The sequence below is a fragment of the Macadamia integrifolia genome, unplaced genomic scaffold (genome assembly GCF_013358625.1).
Source record: "Macadamia integrifolia cultivar HAES 741 unplaced genomic scaffold, SCU_Mint_v3 scaffold401, whole genome shotgun sequence".
In the NCBI taxonomy this organism is placed as follows: domain Eukaryota; kingdom Viridiplantae; phylum Streptophyta; class Magnoliopsida; order Proteales; family Proteaceae; genus Macadamia; species Macadamia integrifolia.
Window position 1 is genome coordinate 59,137 of NW_024870043.1, and position 10,632 is coordinate 69,768.

The following is a 10,632-nucleotide window of genomic DNA, read 5'->3' on the forward strand; positions in this document are numbered from 1 at the left end:
AACTAACAATGCCTAAAAACTTTAGCAGACAATTGGTTAAAGAATAAATGCACAGAGGGGTTGATGTGTTGTGTTGTGTAGAGAACATCTTTGATTTCTGTGATTTACAACTCAAATTTAACTAGGTATGAGCAGGGCAAGGAGGAGGCAATGAGCATCTTTCTCTATTAGGTTGTTAGACAACTTGCATTAAAATAAGGATAGATATAAGAACATGAGCGACAAACCTAATTACCCAAGTTATTGGTAGATGCAGGCAAGATGGAATTTTGCTGCTAGCCAGGTTGCAGTAACTGTCTTCCTACTGGGTTCACATATAAGGAAATGGAATCTCAAAGGGTTTTGGAAAATCCTAAGACTGAGGAGGGTATTTGTGCTACCAAAGGAGAAGTGAATTATATCATTTCTTTGGTTACAGTCCAGATAACAAGGAAGTTCCTGAACTTGGGTAGCAACAATTTTTTTCCTCAAACAGACACGCAGCAAGTAGGGATGAGTAAGTTATCTAAGAACATGAAAAACTTGTCAATGCAAAGTATTACTGATCAACTCTATTGCTTGAGCGATGGAAGAATTCATCGTTTGTGGGTCCTTCGTAGTTTTTTTTTTTTTAAATCAAATGGAAAGCAGGAATAATGAAGAGAGAATGGATAGAAGAAGTCAAAACAAACTAGAGGATCAACTAATAGAATTCCGATGTTCCAAGGTTAGAGAAATCAGTAACAAAATGCAATCCATACAAGAACAATAATCTATTTCCAGGAACTTCAGTTGGGATATCAAATGCAAAAACATATGTACGTCTGTCAACATGGTGATCCACTAAATATATTACAAAATTAACAACCATTCCACCAGTAAAAGCTTCAGTAATACTTGTTCCACTGAAGAACAAGCAGATGAAATAGGGCTTTGACTGAAAGGGCTTCAGTGCAGATGGATTTACTGAAGATATTGCTTGAAACTAGGGCTTTGACTGAGAGGGCTTCAGTGCAGAGGAACTAGGGATTCAACTGCTGGGGCTTCAGTGCAGAGGAACTAGGGCTTTGACTGAGAGTAATTCTGGCGTAGGGCTAGCTTCTCGATGAGCGGTGATGGCGAGCATCTTCTCGGTGAGCGACAATGGTGAGCAGCGATAGTGAAGAAGACCCATTGAAGATGAGGACTTGAAGAAGAGGACTCACGATTTTCTTTTCATCGATTTATTTGAGGGCATTTTGGGTATTTACTAGTCACTTAACAGCAAAATCTAACAGGTACTAACGAGTGGTAGAATCTTTTGATTTAGGGGGAGGGGAGTGAATTAATTCAAATACCGTGGGGGAACTTGATATTTCCCCAAAGTTCAGGGGAATGGAGTGATAATTCCTCTATATAATATATACTTTTGAGTCCAATTTTATGCACGATTGTGTATATACACAGTTATATCTTCCAACCGTTAGATGAGAGTTGGGGCATAAGTGTTATTACACATCCCTCTCGATCTCTCCTTTCATCCAACAATTGAAGGCATGATCGCATTCATATTTGGCCATGAAAATAGGAAAAAGAACTTTGTCCAAGAATGTAGTCTATATTGGTACTCCCATTTATCTGTCTCTCTCATTCCCATGTAAAAAATCATGTCTACCCCTTGATTGGGGAGGACAGAGATAAACACAGAAAGTACTAACAGAGACCACCCTCCCAAACAGAGAAGCATTTGCCATTCAAGTATTAGTAATTAGGAATTCTCCATTCATCTAATTGAGATGGTCCAATAACCCCAAGGAGATAACTGAGTTGGTAAGAGACCTTCGCCTCAAGAAGCCTCTAAAAATTGAATGATTCTCATTCGATCCCGATACGACCTGATCCATGCATGATTTTGATTGGCTTTGTAACTTTGTAAAATTGTCAACAACCTCTGTTACTCCAAAGGCAAGTCACCTCATTTTCTTCGTTTTTATTAAGAACTAGTTCAACTCACGCCTCAAAGGCTGGATGGCTGGTGGGCGGGAGGTCTCATCATTGGTTACACGTGTTTGGTTTTCCCTTTGACATTTCGGTCAGATGATTTGCAGCTGGGTAGCAAGATGCCTCTTCCGTGTCCTTACCATTTCTATTTTAGAAAGACACATAAGGGTGGTTCGTTGAGAAGGTGGCTTTCCTTCACCGCTGCCTGTATTGAAGAGAGTAAGCAAGAGACCGAAACACCTTCCACCTTAATTAAATTAAGGGAAAAAGATTTATATGCCTCCTATGTGTATTGGCCTCTCCCCTGCTAAGTCAATGGTCAAATAGAAGACGGACATGATTGCATCAGGATCCTTTCTCTGATCCAACGCCCAATATGTATCAGATGACTGGGTGGAATTAGGGGTGCATGACTGGGTCTTCCCAGACATCCGATGAGCATTACGATATTGAATACATTTGGAAAATTCGATCTCACGTGATTATCGAGGAAAAAGAATGTCAGATAATATGAAAAAGTAAAAATGTGACATGACATGTATTACCAACAATGTAAAAATGTACATCATGTCCAGTTGCCACAAGCTTAGCATATACCTAGCAAAATGGATATTTTGATCCAATAGAATGTAGCTATACGGTATCTGGTGGATCTATAATATCTTTTTGTATGGTAGGTGGGTGGTCGTCGCTCCGTAGTCGACGAAGTTTGAGAGAATACGGTGGTCTGGGAGAGATCTCGTGGGCAGGCTGGTTTGTCACCCGGATGAGGCTGTAGGACCATGCTCCCATCAGTGTCCCCATCACCGGTCCAACCATGTACACCCAAATCCCTTTATAGTTTGAGCTCGCAACCGCCGGACCTATGCTCCTTGCTGGGTTCATGGATCCACCTGATATTGGCCTGCACTAACACTCAACCAAATGATGTAAATAGACTGGGCCAGAACATAGAATCAATTTCATGCTTGTAATAGCCCAAGTCTAAGGCCCAATCTAAACTATGACAAGCTAGTGGGCTTTTGGGCATGACCTCTGGATATCTTGGGCTTTTGACCGTACAACCAAATATTAACCTTATAAAGAAAAAGGCTGGCCATACCATAGGTATGTAAAAAGAGTGGTTGAAATCTAAATTCGATTTGCATTCATTTAAGGGTATTTGTATCCGATCAGAGGATATTTAGATCTAAAATCGAATTATTCAAAAAATAATTATTTGATCCAATTGATAATTAATTATAATAAAAGAATTAACTAATTAATGATTTTGAGGGTTCTTGAAGTTTAGGTAGGTTAGAGAACAAGAAAAAGAACCAAGACAACTTAGAGACATGGATTGAGAGCAAATTGTATTCAATGGAGGAGGAAAGTCTGGATTACACAAGTCCGGGGTATAAACCAAATAGTCGAATATTCAAATTCGCATCAATATCTATTTGGTGGTATCCACATCCGGTGAAGAAATATCCAGATCTAATCACATTCGATCCGTATCTGATTCATATTCGACCTGTTTACATCCCTAGCCATGGTGATATGACTAGCATATCTCATCTTCTCTTCTCCCCTTTTGGAAAAGACCCCCTTGCGGCCGTCTTGTGTCCAATCCTATTATTAGTCTATGTTGCTAGCTTACTGAAAGCTGGTGGTATGTCCAACCCTTTTGTAACTCTAAATAGTAACCATGCATTGTGGTAAGGTGTAGCTTACCCGGCTAAGATGGAAGTTATGCAAACTGTGGAACCAACTGCAATCCCGGCTAACTCTCCTATCTGAGAATTGGTCATTAAAACAAAATATTAGAGCATAACCTGATAACATAAGAAATTTAGAGAGAGAGAGAGGGAGACTAACAGCTTTGGTGTCAGTGGCAACAGCAGAAGTGATGAACATCATGGAAAAGGTAACAACAATCTCCATGACTAAGGCCTGGAGATTGGAACCTGAAGGAGAAGTCGTGCCTAAATTCTTTATGGGTGCAGTAGTAGGCGAAGTGTAAACGAGGCTGCCATTCCTCCGCTCACTTGAGCTGCTGCATAGAATGGCACCTGCAACAATCACACATTCTCCTGTAAATCTCTATATATATATATATATATATAGATATATACTTAAGTCATGATTCATGGTTAGATTAACCAATTATGGTAAGAATAAACAGATCTCACTAAAAAATTAAAAGACATTCAAACCTTTTGAATAAAAATTTAAAAGGACAGTTTTACTTCACAACATGGTGATGAAGTTGACTACATCATCTCCAAATTGAAAACATATAAATAACTATAATTTTATAATTATTAAAATAAAAAATATATAATAATAAACAATCCAATTCATTGTTAGGTTTACATCTACATGGTTTTTAATTTCACTATCTGAAGTCATGCATTGAATAGTTTGATTTCGATTTCACCTAAAAAATTTGTATATAATTGAACTGAGCCGTTTACATCAAAACCAAATCATTTAACACCTTATGTTTATGTAGTGAGAAGAAGAAATAAATATTTTGAATGAAATTGGAAAATTCAGTTTATGGACAGTCAAGTCAATTTCTTGATGGTCCTCTCAATTTGAATATTCTAGCAAGACCAGCAAAGGGAAGGGAATATTACAAAAGATGGAGAGGCCAATTTACCTTTCATTTATATGATTTTCTTATTGACACATTTAAGGTATATTTCTTTAATCCTTATATATATATATATATATTTATATATATATATATATATATATATATTATATATAAAATTTTTTCGATAAGGATAATTCTATCATTTGCTCATTTCATGTTTGTATTCAAAAAATGTGAAACGATGATAACATCTTTTAGTAATGATGATCCACATCCAAATTATTTTCAAACCTTCTCTTATACTTAAAAAAAAAAAATTAGCTAAAAAACCTTTAAGGATAAGACATGGGCAATAGATAAGTGTCATGATCCCTTTTCTTTCTTTCTTTCTTTCTTTATTATTTATAGCGAACAAGCTAAAACAGAACTGAACATTTTATTAGGAAAAAGAAGTAGAGAACATACAAACTTTCAATCTGAAAAGCAATGAGTAATGGTGTATTAACAGATCTTAAGCTCAAAAAGCTCAAAGACAAAAAATATGCCAAATTACTATCTCCACCTCCAACCACAAACCTTTGGATTTTTCTGGCCCCACATTATCTCCAATTTAGAGATAAAATACTCCCTCCAATTCTAAATTTAGGATCTATCTTTCTCCTGAAATTATAGCTCTTTTATTTTCTCCTCCAAAACTCCAACCATATGCTTAGATGAATTTTTTTTTTTTGGTAGAAAGATAATCATATATTAGATTGGAAAAAATAAGTGAAAATGACTCGTGTCAAACTCTAATTGGAAAGTATCAGAGCCACTCGATCCATAGATGGGAAGATTCCATTCTTATTTTTTTTTGGTAGAAAGATAATCATATATTAGATTGGAAAAAATAAGTGAAAATGACTCGTGTCAAACTCTAATTGGAAAGTATCAGAGCCACTCGATCCATAGATGGGAAGATTCCATTCTTATCTGTTGACAAAGACAGAAATTAAGTAGAGACGTAGACGGTAGACCCAACCCATGACTCCTCTCCAACGAGTAAAAAAAAAAAAAGAAACGTGTATGATGTAATGTAACAAATCTTACGTCGCGTTTGACAGTCCATTAGTTTTAGAAACAACGTTTCTTGTTAAAAAAATATCAATTTTTGTGTCAAAATATCGATTTAAAACAAAAATAATATTTGGTAAACCTGTTTCAGGAACGATTACCCTAATTGTTTATTTATTTATTTTTTGTATTTAGAATGAAACTGAAATGACAAAACAGCTGTTCCATCATTTTCAGTTTCTAGTTTTTTTTTTTTTTTTAAAAGGAAACTGAAAAACATTGACACCAAACGCTTTATTATTTATTACGTATTTTTGTTTTCAACATTTCTCTGAATGATTATTAAAAGCAGCCTTAGCATGCACATACCTGTTTCCAGGGGAAATGCCTAACGGCGGCAAAGGCGATAGTGACTGCCGGGTTCATGTGAGCGCCGGAGATATGGCCGACGGCATAGATCATTACAGTCACGATAAGCCCACCGGCAACCGAAGCTCCCAGCCTTGAGACCTTGTGTTCGTCGCTTGTACTCAGCGCAGCTGAACCACACGTCACGAACACCAGTAGAAAAGTCGCTATTATTTCTGCTACTGCCTTTATTTGTTAAGATTCAAAAAGCTTCATTAATGGAAGAAGAATTTATTAATTGAAATCATTCCATAGAGGTGATATATTGAAGGGAAAGAATGAAAACCTTTCTGAGAAAGCCAGGTGGGCAGTGCTCTTCGTATAGACTTCGAAACCGACGGAGGAAGAGTAGTGGGAATTTGGGTTGTGGGTTCTGTACTGAGACCATGTGATTTTGATGATAGGACTCTGCCAAGTTGCTTGGATTTTGATCAGTGGTTGCCATTTCTTGAGATTCTTACAAGGAGGAAAATTTATATATGTATATGGCAATACCGAAATGATGAGGAATAAAAGAGAAGATAACCAAAAAAAAAAAAAAAAAAGAAGATACTTGGTAATATGAATCAATGATTCATTCAAGATCTGTGGAAGATAGGTGCAGGAACAGGCTACTTACCATCTCTCTCTCTCTCTCTCTCTCTTCTCACTCTCTCTCGCTTTTAGTTCACGAGTGACAAAAATCAGGTGGGTCTATGTTCTCTTCTGCTTTCCCCAACTAATTTGCTCCTTATATCTACCTAATTTACCACATATGGTTAGCTGCAGCCTCGCGCATTGGGTTGCACTTTTTTTCCTTGTAGATAAGACATTTTCAGACATAAACACCTGACACTCATAAAACCATTGCAAAGGTACCAAAGAAGTTTCAATAATAATAATAATAACAAGTACCTAGAAAGTGAGCTCGAGAGTCATACTAATCCTTGGCAAGCATTCTTTACCTTTGGTCTCTTGCCTATGTCTACTTAGATAAGAAAAGAAAGGGAAAAAGAAACCTATAAGGCATTGCAACCCTACACCTAGACACAGTGGGGGCAAAATGATCATCTCATTTATCATGAAATGCATAAATCTCGCCCCTTGTTGATACTTACACTAGTGTTCCCAATAGACCCCTTGCTAGTGCATGGCCACATTGCCTTTTAGGGTACTCTCTCCTAAAAATAAATTAGAAAACATGTAAATTTGATTTTGTTTTACAAACTTACTTATTTTATAATTACAAATAGGAAAAAAAAAAAAGGTAGGAATATTCAATTTTTATTTTTATTTATTTTTATTTTTTGTTGAAAGAAGGGAAAATATCTATCAGATTTACTCAAAATCAATTAATTTTTTTACTCTCCTAGAAAGACAAGCTTTCACCTCTCTTTCTCCCATATTAATTTTAAACCCCTAAATTACCCTTCTCCCCTCCCATCCCCTCCACGGCCACCTCTTGTGGCACCCACTCCTCAACATCGGTCTGTCCTTCATCTCTCCCCACCCTTTGTCCTGCCACCACATCTCACCCCCCCCACCACCTCTCACAACCGCTGTCCCACCTCACCCCACTCCTCTCTTATCTATCCATCCCAGAAACACTCTTACCTCCATTATTAGATCTTCTCCTTCCTCGATATCTTTTCGTGTCTTCTGTCTCTACTTTCCTCTAATTTCTTCTTTTCAAATCATCATCATCTCACAGGTTACAATACAAATATGAAAAGTGTTTCTATGAGGGAGTGTGGCCCTTGCACCCAGACACATTCGGACGCGAAATAACCAGCTCACCCCTATGAAATGAAAATGACATTTTTGTGGATATTTCCTCATATATTTCCATTGGCCTTGTCTATGTGCAGAAACTGCATCTCCCCATAGGTAACATTTTTCCATATTAAAAATATAACAATAATATAAGGGAGTATTTTATTATCCTCTCCATCACATCGTCGCATTAAAAAACAAGCAATATCATATAAAAAACTGTGAAAAGGGTAGACAACGACAACAGTATATCTCAAAGTGATCCATCTTAAATTCAAATTTCTTACTAACTAGTACTCCAAAAACTAGTAGAACAAACACAAGGCAACCAAACTAGGGTAGGAAAAGAAAGTTATGAATCCATATTCATATTCCTCAATGATTGCGGAGATAGGGTGGAGCTCGAGTGAGAGGTGGTGGCAAAGCAGAGGGTCGGTGGAGATACAGGAGAGGTTGCGTGGGAGCGGGGTCATCGAAAGGGCTATGGGAGGGGAGGGAAGCGAGGGTAATTTAGAATTAACAGGGGAGAAAGAGAGGTGAAACTTCGCTTTTTTGGGTGGAATCAGAAAAGAAACTTTTGAATAGGGGAGTTTGAATAAATATAAGACAAATATAGAAGAGTTATAGAAAATTTCCCCGAAAATAATAATGGCAAGAGATCGTTACCTAATCATGTGAACCCTGCACCAATACAAGGGGCAATGAGAGCACACACGCAAGGGCATTAAGATGATATGGAATTTTGGTTTCATAGAGGGTGGGACAGTAATTTCACATGGCCCTATGTTTGGGCTTAAGGATTATGCTACCTTTCAGGTTTCTTTTCCAAAAAAAATAAATAATCTACTTTTAAATTTGAAACCACCTTGAGAACGGTGAAAATTTTTCTTTCTTCCTTCCCATTGTTTCTTTCCATAATTATAGGAGTTTAGATGATTTTTTATCTTATTTTATAATTTTTATTTTCCATTTTCTTTCCATTCCCAAACAAACACAACCTTATGCTATGTTTGGAAGGTGAGAAATGGATAGTAAAGGGAAAAAATTAATAAGATAAAAACGACAATGACTATTGTGTGTTTTTTTTTTTGCAAAATGTGATCTTTTTCAGTTAAGATGAACTCTCCAAACTAATAGAGTTCGTCCGATGGGCATTCTAAGGTATATGTAGAGGTTAAAATTAGAGGGCGGACCTTAGTGCAACGATAAGATTGCTCCATTGAGACCTCGTGGTCAAGGATTCGAATCAGGTAATGGCCTCTCTGCGAAGTGGGATTAAAATTGTGGTCATTATGACCCTTCCTAGACCCCGCAATGGAGGGAGCCTTATGCACTAGGTATGCCCTTAGGGTGCGCTTGGTTGTGTAAATCAAATGGCCATAGATTGAATAAGATGTCAATCTTTTAAGAGACATTCTCTTAAACAATCTTCGTAACTGAAAAATCGTTTGCTTACCTTGAGTCTGTTACATGTTTCTTCTAGGAAGATTGTTTGGTTACCCTCATTTTGTGTGGTGATTCTTCCTGAAAAGCTGTTTGGTTACCTTTATTCTGCAGAGGCATTTCGAGTAACTAACTCCCAATCAACTATAGTAACTATAACACAACGCAGATCTAATCTGTAAACTTTGGAAATTCATTGATCTGAAAATCGAAGATGTGAAACCTGGTGCCAAGAACACTACTACATCTAATCCACAGATGCCCTTAAAACAGACTCCAAATAGTTTCCTAACAATAGATCTGGAGGACATCACAGATCCAGTATCAGAACAAATGAGAAGATCGGGAGAACCCATTGGCCACCAACAGGAGAGAAAATTGGATAGTATCAGAGTAGAAATTCACAAAATTAAAATAAATAATAAAAAAAATTAAACAGAAGTAGCAATTCAAGAATCTCGTGTTTGAAATGCTACCATGTTTTTTTTTTCTTTTTTTTACTAATTATGTTCTCTAAGGTCGCTTGTTTTATACCGACTTTTGTTCGATTACCCTATTTATATGATGGTCTACGAAGCTCTTTCATATCTGAGTTACGTTATCAAACGGGCCCTTAAACTCAGATCTGAAAGACATCATTTGAAAAAAAAATGTGATTTTTTGGAATGATGTACCTCCCTAGTGGATATTATTCTAAATTTCTAGATGAAAAAATGCATCTAAAAACACAAAATAATTTCGATTCTACAGAAAGTAAATCCTGAGATTTACGCAATTAAACAGACCCGAAAAAATGTACATTAGGACTTACCTACCTTGAGGGAAAAGTAGCATACTTGAAAATATCAGATGTTAAAACCTAACAAAAAGGAAATGCTCTCTCTCTATTACATAAATGCATACATAAGCACATACACACATATTGAATCGCAGGTGTCAAAGAGAAGGGAAAAGAGAGTAATAAAGGTGGTGGGCACAGAACCAGTTGATTATATAGGTGGTCGTTCTGATTCTATTCGGATCTACACCACTCTAGACTGAAAGGTTACTGTACCAACCTTCATATATAATCATTTCACCATTTGCAGGTATTGATTAATGTCAAGTGGAGGTGCAAGTAGTAGTTAACCCCTTTCGTTTTAGTAGTTTAATCTTTTCAAAGTTCTAAATATCGCCACTTGCCAGTGGGCAATTCGATCAATTCAATCCTCCTTTTCCACTCAATAATACAAAATGGAAAGGGTTAGAGTCGATCTTCCTTTTTGGAGTTTTGATTTGACTGAGAAAGAATGAACAACTCCCTTTGTAATTAGGATTCTTCTGATAGTGCAGTGGTGGGTGAGAATGAAGAGGTCTATGAGATCAATATTGGTCAACAATGGAGAATGATATCATCTTCAACTTCTTAATTCACTCATGTAGACCAAAAAAAAAAA

General features: G+C 36.8%; 1 protein-coding gene across 1 annotated transcript; it reads right to left on the reverse strand.

Annotated features, from left to right (window-relative positions):
- Window positions 1–2,470: 2,470 nt before the first annotated feature.
- LOC122068478 (aquaporin NIP2-1-like) lies at window positions 2,471–6,610 on the reverse strand. The gene is given in 6 exon segments (XM_042632357.1): window positions 2,471–2,863; window positions 3,673–3,734; window positions 3,817–3,935; window positions 3,938–4,010; window positions 5,963–6,187; window positions 6,288–6,610. Coding segments are annotated over 6 exon segments (909 nt in total). The 5' UTR covers window positions 6,447–6,610; the 3' UTR covers window positions 2,471–2,592.
- Between the last annotated feature and the right edge of the window lie 4,022 nt (window positions 6,611–10,632).